Source organism: Anarrhichthys ocellatus, unplaced genomic scaffold (assembly GCF_004355925.1).
Source record: "Anarrhichthys ocellatus isolate YVR2014 unplaced genomic scaffold, GSC_Weel_1.0 scaffold52, whole genome shotgun sequence".
NCBI classification, from domain to species: domain Eukaryota; kingdom Metazoa; phylum Chordata; class Actinopteri; order Perciformes; family Anarhichadidae; genus Anarrhichthys; species Anarrhichthys ocellatus.
Window position 1 is genome coordinate 682,024 of NW_022280082.1, and position 17,218 is coordinate 699,241.

The 17,218-nt window shown below is 39.6% G+C and overlaps 2 protein-coding genes across 3 annotated transcripts; one reads left to right on the plus strand and one right to left on the minus strand.

Annotated features, from left to right (window-relative positions):
* Positions 1-840: 840 nt before the first annotated feature.
* alkal2a (ALK and LTK ligand 2a) lies at positions 841-4,553 on the plus strand. Its single transcript, XM_031870445.1, has 6 exons — positions 841-893; positions 1,476-1,843; positions 2,378-2,431; positions 2,595-2,675; positions 2,787-2,861; positions 3,696-4,553. The coding sequence occupies exons 2-5, from the start codon at positions 1,552-1,554 to the stop codon at positions 2,849-2,851; spliced, it is 492 nt and encodes a 163-aa protein (XP_031726305.1). The 5' UTR covers positions 841-893; positions 1,476-1,551; the 3' UTR covers positions 2,852-2,861; positions 3,696-4,553.
* Positions 4,554-6,013: 1,460 nt separating this feature from the next.
* Positions 6,014-14,396, minus strand: acp1 (acid phosphatase 1). 2 transcript variants are annotated; one of them, XM_031870447.1, is made up of 6 exons: positions 14,322-14,396; positions 13,798-13,871; positions 13,064-13,177; positions 9,575-9,636; positions 8,502-8,607; positions 6,014-6,347 (listed from the first exon to the last, which is right to left on the minus strand). In XM_031870447.1, the coding sequence occupies exons 1-6, from the start codon at positions 14,362-14,364 to the stop codon at positions 6,270-6,272; spliced, it is 477 nt and encodes a 158-aa protein (XP_031726307.1). In that variant the 5' UTR covers positions 14,365-14,396; the 3' UTR covers positions 6,014-6,269. The 2 variants fall into 2 exon arrangements, with proteins under 2 accessions (XP_031726307.1, XP_031726306.1); XM_031870446.1 differs by lacking the exon at positions 13,064-13,177 and adding an exon at positions 13,249-13,362.
* Between the last annotated feature and the right edge of the window lie 2,822 nt (positions 14,397-17,218).

Here is a 17,218-nt window from a genome sequence, read left to right on the forward strand (position 1 = left end):
GTGTTTTAGTACTAGAGTAGAATATTCAAGCCTCAGTGGTCAGTTAGGTTTGGGGGGGGGGGGGGGGGGGTCATGGGAAACAATTGCACGCCCTGACTTGGAGAAAGCTGTACAAACTAATCTGAGGAGAAACCTTCTGTAGGCTAAACCTCCACTATGCTGTGTAGTCGTTTGTTCTGACCAGAAACTACAGTACAATAACTTTAGAAATCGTGCGTAATTCATTTTCAAAGAACCACCCTGAAACGGGGCGTAATTGTGTTTCAATTTCCACGAAAGTGCGCAATGGCTCCAAATGAAGTTATGAGAATCACATTAATATGAGAGCGTTTCCACCGAGATATGCTGGGCTAATTGGAAATTTCATTGGAAGTATTAGTCGGAACAACGCTTCCTGTAACTGCATATCGCACAAATAAATAGAGTAACCGAAAGGAGGGGGGAGCAGTGAACTTCACACGGCGTTCAAGTGATGGTCAGTCGACTCAAGTGGACTTTCTGCTTCAGGAGTGCCAATAATGCGTATTATTATCATCACAGACGCGGCGGAGTAACCCACAAGGGACAGGTCACCGCGTCTACAAGACGGAGATAAAAAGTGAGCTGATCCGCTACTTCAGCGAGGACGCACACCGGACTTGGAGCACCGGATCATTTGGCTGCTTGTCCACTCTCTCCCTAAAGTCGGCCTGGAGGGGATCACCACAGATGCTCGGCGAATACTCATATGACTTCAGACGCTTTGATTTTTCCCACAGAAGAACAGACTTTAAGGGCACATATTTTTTGGAGCGGCAAAAGCAAGGACCACAAGTTGCGCACAGTTCTATATTTCCATGTTTGGACTCACGGAACCTTATCACACAGTTTGAAAAGGCTGTATCGGCCCAAAGGTAATTGCATTTTCATCATCCCATCACTTAGGCATATTTATTTAATCAAATATAAGCAATATTTTGTTATATAACGTATTGATGCTCTTGCTCGTGTGGTCTTTTGTATTTGTAATTTGTTCTTAACTGTCTTTTGTAAAAAAAAAAAATCTCGAAATTCCTAAATAAATAAAACACCTACGCCACAATACTTATGAACTTGTAGCCTATACTTCTATTGGTTTATGGCCAAAATAGCATTAAGGTTATTACTTCTTAAACGATTTTAAATAATGTATAGCAACATTGTCTGAACTACAATACTTTGATAACAATAGGCAATGATGCGGGATGTGTGACACAAAAGTTTGATAGAAGATAGTTTAGAGACTGATTAACAGAACAAAGTAAGAACATTGTGGTGTATAGGTCTATTTACTTGACACATGATTCCAACTGTGATTTTCTGTGAATGAAAGATGCATTTGGACAAGCCTGGTCCATCAGTCATCAGTTTAAATACTCCTTCGCCATGCATGTTCCCAGCGGGTGCAATGTGAATCTGACATCATCTTGACATTCATGCATCGATCTTTCTTGCAGGTCTACAGTTCAACTTTTTCCCCCAGAGGCGATTGGAGAAGTAGTTCACTTGTTCCTCTCTCTCTCCGCGGGAGCTATGAGCGGACTACGTAAGCACGTCACTATGGGACTGGTGCTACTGATGTGCACGCTGACAGGTCACTGCGGCGAGAGCGCGCCCTCGGCGGCCCCATCGTCTGCTACTGCAGCCGGCAGGGAGGCGCATCAGGACTTGAGGCCGATGATAGAGATCGTGAGATACGTGGAGCAGAGCCGGGGTCGCCACAGCGCGAACAGGGAAGCCCCGTCAACATCACGGACGAGGAGCTCTCCGGTGGAACCAAAGGATTTAAACAAATTGAAAACAGACAGAGGCGATCAGGTTGTCGGTGAGTGACATTGTCGTCTGGGCGGGACCCTAATGTTGGATGTCAAGAGGATGCTGTAGCCTCTAATGAAGGATGTAGCCTACTGGAATAATATTAATCAGCAAAATCATTATAGACTGATGGAACTAACACGAGATAAAGTTAAATGGTTACTGCACCACATTTAACTCAACACAACTTACCTTAAGTGCTATCTAGCAATGCAGATATTTGGTCTGAGGCAGAAATCTAAAAATCTGGAAACAAATTAAACAAAAAGCATCTGCATGGCTAGATACCACCGGAGGTAAGTGAGAAAATATGCTTTTCACTCATAATGATTTCCCGTTTCTTTGTTTTCGTTGGCCTCTCACTGGATGTCAAAGTTTACCCAGGTTTTAATTGACAAAATCACCCCAGTTCTAGGTGATGGGATTAATACCCACCAGTAAAGTAATGTTAGTCTTTTTTTTTTTTTAAGAGGCAAATGTCTGTGCTATTTAAAGGCAGCTATGTAAACCTGAAACTTATTTCCTATCTTCTCTCTTTCCACAGTCGTATTCCCCAGAGATCTCAGAAAGAAGGAGAAATTCCTAAAACATTTAACAGGTGAGGCCACTTCTGTGTCACTGGCATGTTATGCAAGAAACAGAGCAGGGAGGATGGCTGAAAGAAAATAATACAAGAAAAGTGAATGATAGCCTCACATACTTAACTATAAAACATGTATAATGCTGGAAATGTTCTCACAGCCTGCTGTCTTCCCTTTCAGGTCCGCTTTACTTCAGTCCCAAGTGCAGGAAGCATGTGTACAGACTCTACCACCACACCAGAGACTGCACAATACCTGATTGTAAGCTCCTACACACAGAGGAATGTCTCTCTTTGTCAGTCCAATGTCATCACACCGTGTGAAAAGCATCCACTCATACGCAGGTCTCTCCTTTTAATCTTCTCTTCTCAGACTTCAAAAGATGTGCTCGGCTTCTCACAAGACTAGCTGGCAGCCGACAGTGCACAGAGGGGTAGCACACACAAGGTACTGTAACATACTCTCCTCTAAATCAAACATGCTTCATGCTGTTTAGGGTTAAAGATAACATGCATACAGAGGACATATGGCTGAAGGGATGGTGCGTTACACCTGTTAGATATATCCAGGAAGGCCAGAGTATACTTTTCAAAAGATATATGTGACAAGTTGGAAGTGGTGGAAGAAGTATTCAGGTCATCAACCTGAGTACAAATAGCAATACAACAATGTAAAAATGCTGCTACAAGTAAAAGTCCTTCCTTGGAAATGTTAAAGTAAAAGTATCATCTAAATACTCAAAGAATCCAAAGCGAAACTACTCAATGCAGAACAATTCCCACTGTAGGTGTTAATTATTAAACTTTAAAAATATATATTTTTTGGTCATTTACATCATTTTGGGGGCACTTTTTGTACTTCATTTGAGTATTTCCATTTAATTAATGTATGTATACCTCTTCTCCACTATATTTCTGGGGGAAATATTGTTAGTTGCTTTGCTGATTACTATTTTTTATACTAAACACAAACACTTTACAAAAATTTGGCATCGCTTGAAATAACACTCATCCAATAATATGATAGTTCAAAAGGGGCCATTCTACATTACTTGTAATGCAGTATTTTCACATTGTGGTATTGCTGCTTTAAGACAGAATCCTGTGCAGGTCAGGTCTGCAGCACAGCTGCATGTCCGTGGTGATATGTGTGCTGGGTCGATACACACATGCCTCAGCAGCAGCACTGTGATAGTTTCGTGATTCTTTTTGACAAGCAAATATTTTGCTACGGGCTGCCAAGTTGGAGACAGTGCTGAATTTCACTTCCTCTTCATTGCAGGTTGAACGCAAACAAGTCCTCCACAAGAAAGAAAACTTGGGGAATAAGTGCCTTGGACAAGTGAGAGGGAAGCCTAAAATACTCTGAGCAGCCCTAACTGACATTAGGCACAGTATTGCCCATCAGTGAGGTCTGCTCTGCTACCTTGTGGATTAATGCCTCCCACCACTCTGGCTGCGCCTCGATGGATGTCTGTCACCACGACGGAGGCAATCAGCAAACAAAACCAGACCAAGATAAAGACAGTGAAACTGAGGAGTGGAGAAAGAAAGAAACAAGTGGCTGAGAGAACCAAACACTGGGCCTATTTTCCTGCTGGCATCCAAAAAAGATGTTGCGAAAACAAAAAAAAAGGGATTCCATATTTTTTATTATCTTAATTTCTTTCAGAAGAGAGCAAAATCCAAATGTAAGATATATTTTATATGACTTGCTTTCTGCGATTGGTTTGGTCCGTATGAGTGCTGTGGGTGGAGCCCATCCCTTCTACTGCTGCACATTATGCAGACAATAAGCTCTCACAAACCCCGGGCATCAGTCACGGCATAGTTTCACCCACTTGTGCTCACACTGAGAAAGAACTGTGATTAAATTATTAATTGCATTGACATTTCTCTGTGTCTTTGCGAGAGAAAAAACAAAGCAAGTGGCGGTTGTAAGTGCAGCCCTCCTGTGGATCTAAAAACTATATTTATATATTTGAGTTGTCATAAGGTTCCCCTGTACAGACTACAGGCCATATGAAACAAGAGAAATATGTACATACTGTAAAGCATAGGAGGAATCCACCCATCTACCATAAATTAAAGTGACTGCATTCATGAAATGGCTGTTAAATACACATATAAATTATAAGATTGGTACAAATATGAGTTGTCCTTGTCTTCTGGTGCAGTGTTTTCTATACTTTCCTTCTTGAAATGTGGAATGTTCCCTGATTGACCACATGACTGGGCCGAGTCCTGCGACTACGGTGAACTTCACGCTGCAGATCAGCAACGATAAAAACAGGAAAAAAGTTCGTTTTAAAAGGGCCGGTTCAACAAATTCCAAAACAACTTATTCTCTCCCTTGACTGGTGAAATTGTGTTTTTATTGTTATTTGAAATTTGACAATTACTCTATACAAAGACTTCACACTGAACATTTTTCACTGCCACTACTTTATACTCTAAAAGTATGAACATTGTTCACTGTGTAACCTGATTATCCAGGGCAATGTCTGGAACATAAGCCCCTGTGAATAACTAAACTGTAGTCTTTAGGTTATGTTTTAAGTATAAAAAGGATATGCAACATGCTAACTAGTGAGCTGTAGAGGTGTCGGTAGGTGGATATTCTACCATCAGACAGACCCAGGCTACTCGTTTCCCCTACTTTTAAGTATCGATCATCTCATCTAACTCCCTGCAAGAAAGCATATTTCCCAAACTGTCAAACTATTCCTTTAACTGAACTTGGAAACTATTATTTGCTTGAACCACAGTGGATTTGTACAGGATGTTTGGTCTGAAATATTCACTCCTTGCAGTGCTTGTGATAACAGGCATTAGGGAACGATGTTTGCCAAATGCGCCTTATTTCAGTACTGAATAAAGCAGATTGGACCACATTATGTCCAAAATTCTAAGAAGCACTTTTCGACTCACCCGGACCAGAAGACAGATACATCTGCTGCTTTTGAAATCTTACTCAATTAAACTCCGATTCGCATGCGAGCTCCTTCACAGTTGACGCCCTGCTTGACAAGTAAACCGCCCTAAAACTAAATTCTTTTACATTTGGAAACCCTCCAGTTGGTTCAACGGACCTTTGAGTCCACCCATGTTTAATGATATGCAGCCCTTTCTTAATGTCCACTCACTATGGTGAAACCACAACTCTAGCAGATGAATCGCACCATATGGTAATTTGTATTAGCGCTGATGAGTCCTCCCTCATGGGATTACTACCATCTAACAAGTAGCCAGTGGTGATTGGCACACAGCAGGAAGTCAAGGGAAAAGAGTGGGAACAGATTGAGTTTTCTTATAGCTGTTTTTAAATATTTATGAGATACACTTGAAATCTAATAATAGTAATAATATATTGTGTTAATAGTGCAGATAAAAAGGAGCTGTAATACCAAAAACGCAGTGCAACGAAAATAAGCCAACCATCAGGCGTCCAACAACATATCCAGACAGATTTAGGCTGGCATTACCTTTGACCTGTACACCTCAGATGTCCAGTCAACTACTATCATCTGAAGGATGTCTTCATACATAGAAACACTTAAGCATATTCAAAATGTAAAGAATAATGATTTGTGTGTAAAATAAGTCTCCGATAGTTTATTTTATTAATCACGTAAATTCAACAAACTTGTCCATGCAGCATCGTTCTAAATGTACATAATGTGTGGTTTGTGTAACATTCACAACACTGAAACCGATGCGTTTCCTGGTCATCCAATGACATCCACAAGAGCAGTTGTACTGACATGTGCTTGTGTGACACACTCAAATCATATTTGGTTAATTTTCTCTTGTTAATTCAACAGATTTAGCAAAGATCATTTAAGGTCTCATGTTGTTAGGAGTTCTTCTCCAGGAAGGCTTTGCAGCAGCGTGCGCACTGTTCGTACACCTTTTCAAAGTCTTCGTCACTCCCCTATGAGATAAAACAGGGACAAAAAAAAAAATGATGTAATAAATTACGTACATACATCTGTTGGATTTTATAAAATACAGTTGTAGATATGCAGGGCACATTCTGTGAAATAGTTTGAAAACACTAAATAAAACACACAATAAAACGTTAGTTTCTTACTCAACCATTAAATGAAATTGTTGGGAAACATGTTAGCTTGAGCACAACACTCAAATTTGGAAAAATAAAGTACTTTTCTGGTTTTGACGTTTTGAAGCGGTAAGCTTTTACTGAAATCTTGATCGGTTTTTATGGAAAAACCTTTACAACCATAGCAAACTTCACGATTTTTAGCAGGTATAATGTTAACCCAAAGACTGTTTATAGGAAGTGGACGAAGTCACCGTGACGTCACTCGTTGGTTTGTGGACTAAGGTTTTGAGTTCAGCATTTTGGCCATTCCCATCTTGTGTTTTTGGAAGCAGAAGTGACGAGAGGGTGGAGCTAAGTACAACGGAGCAGTGGATCAGACATTATTCGTCTTACTTCCCCTGAACTAAAAACACGCTGTGAAAGGGTTAACGCTGCAGCCTGTATTTACCACGTTCACCATCTTAAGTAGCGAATTAGCAACACAAAGTACAAGTGAGGCTGCCGTCATGTCACCGTGCCTTTAGTTTTGCAGGCATTTGGTCATAAACCAAAGCAATAAAATGTTGACCTGATTATGGCACTAGATGAAGTCAGAAGACCAAAGTTATTACAATTCATCTTCTAGTGAAGATCGTGTATCCCGTGCATTTTTAGGAAACGCTTGATATAATATGCAGCAGAGGTTTCTATGATCAGAAGCACACATTTCCATTAATTTAGCCGCCCTACGGTCAAGTTCCGGCTGCTGGTGAAGGACGACGATCCAGCATCATCCAATACTATTAGGTATCCAAACCGTACCACCTGTAAAGAGCATCAATAATCCCCTTCTTTTGGCTAAAAGCTACCAGCAGGCACACTCCTGCTGATAACCGCAGACAGAAAAATCGTGTTTAAAGCCAAACTCTGAAACTAAATACTACAGTCACATCAACTGTGGTCAACCACTATTTCCTCTTTCATCACTGATAATTTGACTTGATGACTGTTCCACTTCATCCATCAAGACCACACAATAAATTATATATTATTGACAGCATTTCACCACTAATCAAAACTTTACTCCTTCCACTTTTCCAGCTCTGGCTTTTCTCACTGATAACCCCCAAGAAGATGAAAAAAAATGTCCAAATCATTTGGCAGGACTTTCAACTGCAGAGTAAGCATATGGGGAAGAAAAGGGATGAGTGAGCACTGCAGACGAATTTGAACCATTTGTCCAAGCAAATTGAATAACAGTTGTGTTAAAATACTTTATTGTAGTGTTTACTGGGCTGGAAGGGTTCAATGGCATATTTTATATGGATACAAAATGGTTAACGGCTTTTTTATGGCTCGCCATTCATTCCAGTTGAGGAATCAAAGAAGAGACAGCGCTGCCATTTCACTGTTAAAGTTCACCAGGGTTTTCTTTGGCTCCGTTTCATAAAACACGCCTGGACAGGATCCCGTTTCTCACATTAGAGAGTAAATTGTCTCCAGAGATCCCACATGCACCTGAAGACGGACATGTTCTGTCCAAAACTGAAGTTTCCAACAGGTGCACAGCCATTGAACAGAATATTGCAATTTGCTGTGTTATTTCCAGAGGCAGTTTACATTCACGAGTAAACAATTAAAACAATTATTCAACTATAGAACGTTTTGTGTTTAAGCTTTTGGGGTTCTATCTTTAGAATAATTTCGTCCAAAATGATGGGAAATTGCATGGTTATAGACAAAACCCTTAAATTTTCCCCCCCAGCACCGAAGCCCTCGAAGAACTAAGAGTAAACCCCGGGATGGTAGTTATCATTTTGGCAAATAAAGTTAAAATTGATGACATTGATTTCAAGGATGTGTTAAAGAGAGCTTGAATTTCCAATCTTGTTTTGAGATTGTCTCCAATCCTCTATTTATTCAGACCACTGCTTTTCCCACCAATACATTGTCCCAAAATGGGGATTAATATGATCAAACGTTCAAGAATCGCCTTAATTATGGCTGAAAATGTTGAACAGAAGAATGTACTTGAATACTTACATAGTATGGGTCTTTAATGATGCGCCGATTCTGTGGGTCATATGAACCAAGAAGCTCAACCTTTGCTGGGTTGTTTTTTATGAGATTTGATCTTCTGTTCAACTCACTGTGAAGACAAGAGAAAGCTGGTAACTTCAGGAGAACAGAAGAAAAACACTTAAATGTTTCAACATGAGACTTCTGGACCAGAAACCAAACTTTCCCTTTTTTTCTGCCATTTAGATATAAGGTGGAACATCCATATCATCCTATATGAATAGCCATAGAGTTATGTACTTCCAATAATGGACAGAATGTAGCAACACCATGATAATAACATCCATGTGATTAACTTCCTTCCAAAGCACTGACAAACAATAGTATAAGCTTTACTCAGACAACAAAAAATACAAGAATAGAGAAAATTAACACCTCAACCTGTTCAAGCCAATCTCAAACTAAAGTAATAATATGAAAAACTAAAGACGGTTAAACTATTATTAATCGCTTTCAAGGTGACGACAATGAGATGGGCTTTGTAAGGACAACTAAACATGGACAGAGTGCCTTTTGTCTAAGACAGGGTCTAATTTTCTCAGTCTGGTCAGCTTAACATTTGTGGATGAAAAAAAAAAAAAAAAAAAAAAAAAAAAAACATGAAGTGGGAGAGAAAGGGGAAAAACCTGCCCAAAGAGCAAAGACGAGGCATCCAAAGAACTCAGTAAGCTGCTTACAGATCAGATCTGCCATAGGCATGTGATCTCAAAATGATCCCTAAACGTTCAAAGTATCAAAAAATATCCCTCCCCCTGACCTTTGGAAAGAGCTTAAGAAAGGACATTGCTCATTAAAAGGAAGGCATTCACCTACAAGTTAGCTATACTCAATGTTACCACCATTTTGATGTGCATGTGAAGGAGTAGCACAGATCCCTACCACGACAGGACAACCTAGTTTGACCCCTTTCGAGGCAAATGTTTTCTTGATCCCAGGCTTCCTTTGGTGAGCCAAGACACTTTCAGAAGCTGTGTCAGCCTATGAGCTACATACACAGATATAATAAACTGTGCTGCTGTGGGCTGAATAAAATGTACCTCAAATTGCTCTCGTCCATGCAGAGAAGGTACTCGAAGCTCATGAAGTCGTCGTTGGTCACCTAGAAGGAGAAATGTAGGGGGAAAAAAACAAATGTTACTTCTGGCTTTGTACGGGGACACAGTACGGTAGAGCCTCTCTATGCTCCTTCAGAGAGAACCGATCATTTCCAAAACAACAATAGAGGCTCTCATAAACCTTAAATCTTTAATAGAATTAAATGTCAAACTAAACATTAGTGGCGGAGTCCGCCATTCCCGCGCTGGACTCTGTCTTCACACGCTGTCGGGATTTACAGGGAACGAAGCGTGACGCTAACTCAGTGTTAGTGTTTTATAATTTAGTTAATTGATACCAGACTCACAGTTTATTGTTCACTCTCTTAACCCTGTACAAGAGCTGTTTTGAGGTTCCCCGTGGAGTTTTTTTACGCTACAGGATTTAAAAAAAATCTCGGCTTTGCAAATGTTTTTTGACGAAAGAAATGTAATCAACATGTTTGTTAGACTACAAGAATACGTACAGTGAGAATGTAAACATACATTTTGTTTGTTTACAAGAAAACTCCCCAGGGCACCATTACATCACTGCACATTTCCTACTGCTGCTGTTTCACATTAAAAGCTTTCAACTGGCGGAACACAGGGTGGCTTTTATTGTGACGTGTGATGTATTCGTAATCACGGTTATCTCTGATGGAGACGTTACTGTGATCTTCTGTAATGTGGTAAACCTCTTACGCCGTTTGAAGTATGAAATCAGATTATTGTTAACTCACTTATTTGTTAAAAAAAACTTGAGTTTAGTGCAGTTAGCCACACTGTAAAGAGATGCAAAAGTTCTCTTTTGTTGTTGTTGTATTTCTGACAAAAAAAGCTGCTCAAGGAGCTTTTGTTGGCGCATTAAACCACACCTGCTGTTGCAAATAAACCACAGCTGAAATCTTCAGGATAACAACTTTGTAGGGGGGGTGTTAAGAAAAGTGTTCACTGTTTATTGGAACGAGAAGAAAACCAGATAGCACCCTGAATAGTTTGGGGTTTTGAGAGTCAGTTTATAGGAATGCCAGACGAGTGAAAGAAGAGAGGAACAAAAGACATAAATAAAACTCCTGCGATGCTCCAGACGTTGATATACAGACAGATTCAATCACATAAACAGCTGTGGCCATTCATATATATAATATCTGGCTGAGGGCAAGCTGGGAGTCTGAGCATAGCAAAGTCCGCTAATTCAAAAGAAGGTAAGATGCCCGAACCACCTCAACTGGCCCCTTTCGATGTCCCCAACCTTCCTCGATTGTCTCTGCATTATGTCATCAGTTTAACATATTGGCAACTCAATGAGAACACATTGATGAGTATGAAATCTACATTTCAGCTCTATTAAATCTAATGTTGGGTTGTCAATTTTGAATAAGGCATCACATGCTCCAAATAATTAGTGATGGATCACTTTGGAGCATGTTTGCTTTTTTCAAACGAACATCTTTGTTCGTCATCGTTCACACAGTCCAAAAGATGTGAGGAAGAAGAGGAAAATATAGAGTAGGAGCAAAAGATAGTGGCAGAAATGAAAAGGGTGATAAAAGAAAAGAGGAGAGAGCAAGAGGTTGTCAAAGCTCATTGTGTAGATTTGGCTGGGTTTAAGCCAAGGGTTGAGCCTCCCCATCCCTGCTTTGAGGAGATTAGACGAGGATCTGACCAAATGGTTTGCAGAGAGACAAACCAACGAGACGGAAGATCTCAAGCACCGGGTGAAACCCCCGAGTTCTCTCAGGGAAACATAAAAAGACAGAGGATAAGCCCAAAGGCCCTATATGGACAAAAATGTTATTGTAATTTCAGACCTGTTTCAGGATTTGAAACTAACACAACACAACAACTGCTAGATTGTCTTCATCAATATTTCATGCACACAGGTGCCATCATTTTACAGAGCAGTATAGAGACAGACCTGGCCAATGGGTTCACAATCAAATATACATTACGCGTAGGCGGTTTCTATTTTTTCATACCATCATATCTTCCTGATATTTCACTGAGAGGTGCCTGATCGCTTTGTCGCTAAAATGAGAACAGCTGGTCCACTTTAAAAAGGTCAGCCCACCTTAAATGAGCCTGAGCCAAAGTTAAATTCCCCTGCACTGCTACGTTCACAGCTGTAACGTCACTGCTAACGCTACGCACACAGTGGGTAGCTACGACACCGACGCATCGGTGGGCTGAACGGAGATGATATGGCAGACTGGCAGTTGAATAAAATCATGTGGCTACAAACTGCTTTTGTAGTTGGAAGCCTAATAATTCCAAAATACCCCGAACACGTCCTGTAACATCATCCCCACCACTAGTAGTCGCCATGTTTCTGAGCCGAGCTGCCTGTTTACCCAGTGGAGAACGACCTCTTGTGGCGCGTACTGTGAACTACGATACATCACATCAAAACAGCACAATAGAAAGCAGAGCAGCTGTATTCATGATGGTATTTAAAATCATACCGTCGGGATTTTTGAATACCCTGGTATCCGGTAACACCAAAATACTGCCCAAGTCTCATACAAAAAAATATTTCCAACATAACACTATTTTCGCAAAATACATAAGCCTTTTTACATAAGCCTGTAAAATGATGAAAACTGCCATTTTTAATTGATACATTTTTTTACATTTTAAAGCTGTAAAGTTAAATATGGAGGGCTGTTGCTGCACTTCATGTTTTAAGACAAAGTTTAAACCTGTGTTGTCTGGAACAAGTCACTTGATCTTTTAAAACCTATTTTTGTGTCCTTACATGTTGAACCCCCGGCTGTCTCCTGTAGATTTCAACCGACCTATCACAGGAGGTCACTGTATCTGAGGTTTAAACTCAACCAGCTGAACGTTGTTTAGAGAGAGTGAAGTACAACTCTGTTTAAAAAGGCATTTCTACTGTTCAAATCATTCCAATACGAGATAAAAAGTCATATATTTCCCCCGACATGGCATGATTTAGCCATATCTGATATAAATGTAATATTGTGGAAGCACTCTAAATGTGACAATAATTTAAGAAGCCAAATGGAGGCAAATAAATGGCAACTAAGTAATAATTTACACATGCACTGAACAGGCCACCAACTTGCAAGACAGGCTCCCAACAAAGCTTCATTTTAAGAAACACAAGCAAACTGAACAGGCTTCGTTGTTACACAGACTTGTGGTATTTGACATTCCTCTTAAATCTGCAATGTTGGCTGGACCTTACATCCAGTTCAGCTGAAGTTCAGATGAACCTGTGCTTGTTTTGACAGAGCAATCGTGTGGCGCTTAGTATGCAGCTGCAGGTTAAAGTAGAAATAAACCTGTATTAAACTAGCAAAAGCTACAGTATGCTAAGTAACAGATTAACAGCACCTGGGTGTCTAGTAGGCGTCATCTTACAAACATCCCACTCATACACACAAACATGAATGAGGTGAGAGGAGCCACGGGGACGTCTGGTTGTACCTGTCGGGCCCTGTGGCTCGTCTTAATGCCATGCTTCCTTAGGCAGGCCAGACCGCGGGCATCCGGTGAGCTGCCTATATTCCAGTCAGATGTGGCACCACTGTCTATGACCCACTGCAACAACAGAGAACAAAAAAGGGGGCGCTAACTACCGCTAAGAGAGATGTAGAAGTGAGTGGTCCTACCTTCCTGGCCACATGCTGCATGGGCACGCCATGACTCTTCATGCAGGCTTGACCGCGGTGGTCTGGAGGGTTTCCTATCTCATAGTTGGAGGTGGCAGCACTGTCTATCCTCCACTAGACAGAGTCGAGCACGGGGAACAATAGCACAGCAAAAATGGTTCATATCCTCACGTACAGATATGTGGCGGGTCATACAAATTTGTACTGCCATTAGTTTCCCACTTATATCAGTTAAAAGGGAAAGTTGGGGTGTTTTGCACCACTTAAAACATTTGAACATACCCTTTTATAACAGTAATCAGGGCAAGCATGCTTTGAAAAATGGTCAGTAGTGTGCAGCACTTCTATTCTAGATTCTATGTGCTTGATACTTTGTTTGTGGTGTTATTTGATGACTGTGCTCCATGACATACACCCAGAGAAAAGATTTTTAAAAAGCTCTCTTTGTAAATATATCAAGCTGAAATAGTCAGTAGACATAATATGTCAGTGACCTGTATTATAAATGTTGTTTCGTATGATGTAATGATGGATTAATCATGACATTACCTTGTCCGCAACACCAGAGTCTGTTGCCATCTTACTGAAGACTGCTTCAGCGATTGGGGATCTGCAAATGTTCCCTGTCAAAACCACAAACACAACAAATGTTAACGCCATGTTTTTAAAACTTAAAAAGGAGTTTAAGAACAGTTTTACCAAAAACTGTAACACTTAATAGTATGACGCATAGTGCAAAAGAGAGTACAATATCTGTGTCCAAATGCCTCTCCCGTTTGCGGAAGAGAGGAGTCGAGGATATACATATACAACGAGAAGGGCCGCAGGTAAAGATACTCAGCTACTCAGATACTATGATGTTTTATCACACCTGGCTTTACACCAGATGTACATAAATGCGCAACGTTACCGGCTAGCTAACTAATTAAGGTGCTTTTTGTAACAAACGTTTATTGAAAGTTCACAGCAGCGACTTAGCTAGCGGGTTACTGGTCATATATGATGTTTGTTTCACACTCTATGAGGATTACATGCGCTTCTTTGGGGTAAAATGACTTGTTATGAGTTCTTACCCAAGCAAACGAACAAAACAGACTTCTTTCCAGTGGCCGCCATGTTGTTTAGACGGTCTTGTATGACGTCGCAGGTGGTGGCCAACTCGTGCCTGAACAAAAACATTGAAAACCTTTTTAATGAATGTGGAATTTATTGAATTTGTGAAAATACTGCAGATATAGAGGATTTGTAAAACACAACATTCCATCATTGTTAAAATTATGAAGTGCTCTCTTACCATGGACTGTTTACCAGAAACATTTTCTCAAACGCTTATTTCGGATAAATTTTTCAGTCGTCACAAATAGTTACTAATTATCTTGTAAATTAAACTTTAAATTAGTTTAAAACTATTGGCCATTGTCATTTATAAAATGCGATGCACGTATGCAACTATACAATCAACATTGCCCATGCACAACATTACAATGCTACTTACAAATGAATGCATCAGAAATAATAATTCAATAACATAAATAATATATTGTAACACTCCTTCCTCTTCTGCTTAACTGGTACTTTTATTTTTAATAATTAAATGCATTTTACTGATAATATTTGTAGACCGCAGGTTCATTCTTGTTACAATGACTTGTTCTCAACTAATTCATTTTTATGTTTTTTTAGTTTTTTTTAACATCGTTAAGAATAGAGTATAAATATATACATTACAAAGCTTCTTGACCATTGGTATAGTTTTGACAAGAAAGCACAATTTGGGGATGATATGAAACATATGTGAATCTGGTTTACTAGATTGTAATATTCACAAATATATGTTGTTGTTCGAGTACTTAATTCCAGCTTTGAAGTGCAAACAATAGTTAATGTTAGAGTTAATCACCTCTACAAAGGTCATGAGAAAATCCTGGACCAAGACATTCATAACAACAGATTACAGGGTGTTGAACAACATTCTCTCTGCACTTAAACTCGAGTTTCGCCTCACTTTTGGAAAATTCCCAATAGCAGCTGAAAAAAATGAAACAATGATGTTTGTGACATTCATGTCGGTTTAAACCACAGAGTCAGCGCCGTCAGTAAATGGAGATTGACATCAGCATGGCGGCACTGTGCAACAAGTGCAAAGATTTACAGTAATTCAAGGCCTGAGTGTCCCTATAACTATATCAAAGGCAAGGTTGAACACTTCTCTTCTAAGGAAATATTGAAAGATACTGGAAGGTTAACCTGCAACCATTGAAGCATGGGAGACAGGTTTAAGCCTATGATTTACCTCTGAGGAATGTCTGGGGATGTCTGTTTCATTAATAAAGCGTGGGGAAAAAGCAGAGGAAAAGAGCGTAAATGTCTTAGATTTAACAACAAATCCTCTCCTTCCATGCCAACCGAGTCCATGCACGTCATAGGAAGCGTATAATTTATGTTTCGTCGGGTCATACTAGTAAAACAAAAGGTTCTGGATAAGTAATTCTACTGGTTGAATTGCAAAAAATAACCGATCCCAGCAAAAAGTAATTTTAATTTAAGTGACTTAGGTGTACCAGAGTAATCAGTATTCTGTTTTATCCCTGGCTCCCCTGGTTTTATAGGATATCTGAGGTGAATGTGCCATTCATTTACCTGCCTTTATCTGTCTATATTTATCATATAATTGTCTGACCGATTGGACAATAAAAACAAAACAAAACACAGGATGAAAGGAACTCAGAATATGGTATTGCCTGTATTTGTTTTCTTTAAACATGCTATCTGAAAAGAAAACAGCATTACAAAAAGAAGTTGAACCATTTTGCAAAGAATGGTTTCAATTTTATTTATGGCTGGCTCAACGGTTTAAGGGAGCATTAAATTGATCTTGGAAAATATGTTCCAAATTGACTGAGAAAACCAGTAAATAGCAGCTTTTTATTGCTGGTCGTAACCTCTCATTAGCGAGTTTACATTCTTAAATCCTTTTATGCAGTGCACAACAGCTCTGTGTGGGCAAACATGTGATTGTATTGCTTTGTACCCAAACCAACATGCAGCCCTGTTCTCTCTCACAATTAGCCTCCACCTTTATGTGCACATCTGCAGCATGCTAAAAACATCTGCAAGCCCTCCAAACTGTTACAATTATGGTCAAAGTCTCACACATATGGAAATAAAGTCAAACTGATATTTGAACTCTTTTTGTGCGTTATAAATATAAACTATATTGATGCAGCTTTACAAAACAGTAGCAACAGCATCACAAACCACTCAACACAAACGTTAATGCAGAATCAACACCACTCCAGAACAGTTTCAACAAAAACTGAACATTATATCCTTCATAAAGGGATTTATTGCATAACTGTTGAATTAGAATGTATTAGTTTTAGCTATGTGTACGTAATAAACTGGCAACTGAGTTTGCATAAATTCTGAATACAGGCTATTTGTCTTGATCAATCACAAACATTCCCTTGTTGTCCCAGAGTTAGATTTTTTTTTATCTGCTTCACATAATGATGGATTCAAGGGAACAGAACTTGCCCGTCTGCCGAACACTTCCATTTGATGTCACTGACTTTATATCCACAGGGTTGTCTGGGAATGTGTTTATTGTTAAAGCTAGCTTTGTTTTTTATGAAGGGCACGTCTTATTTTCAAAGTCTTGATCTGATGTCGCAGTGTCACTGGTTCATATTCCTGGTGTGTTGCAATTTGTCACTGCAGTGAAAGACTAATCATTTCATTGTGAACATGGCTAAAATAAAATGGATTGGTTGTATTCCATAAAGAACTTCCTCTTTGTGTTTGTGCTCATTATCCTGCAAACTTGACAAACTAAAGTGAGATATAAATAGATTTTACATTAGTTTGGACCTGTTTTGAGAAGGAAATAATTATCTTGTGCTGACTTTACCAGGCTGACTACATTGTGTGATGTATAAAGGTATTGACAATAACGGTGATATTTAAAAAA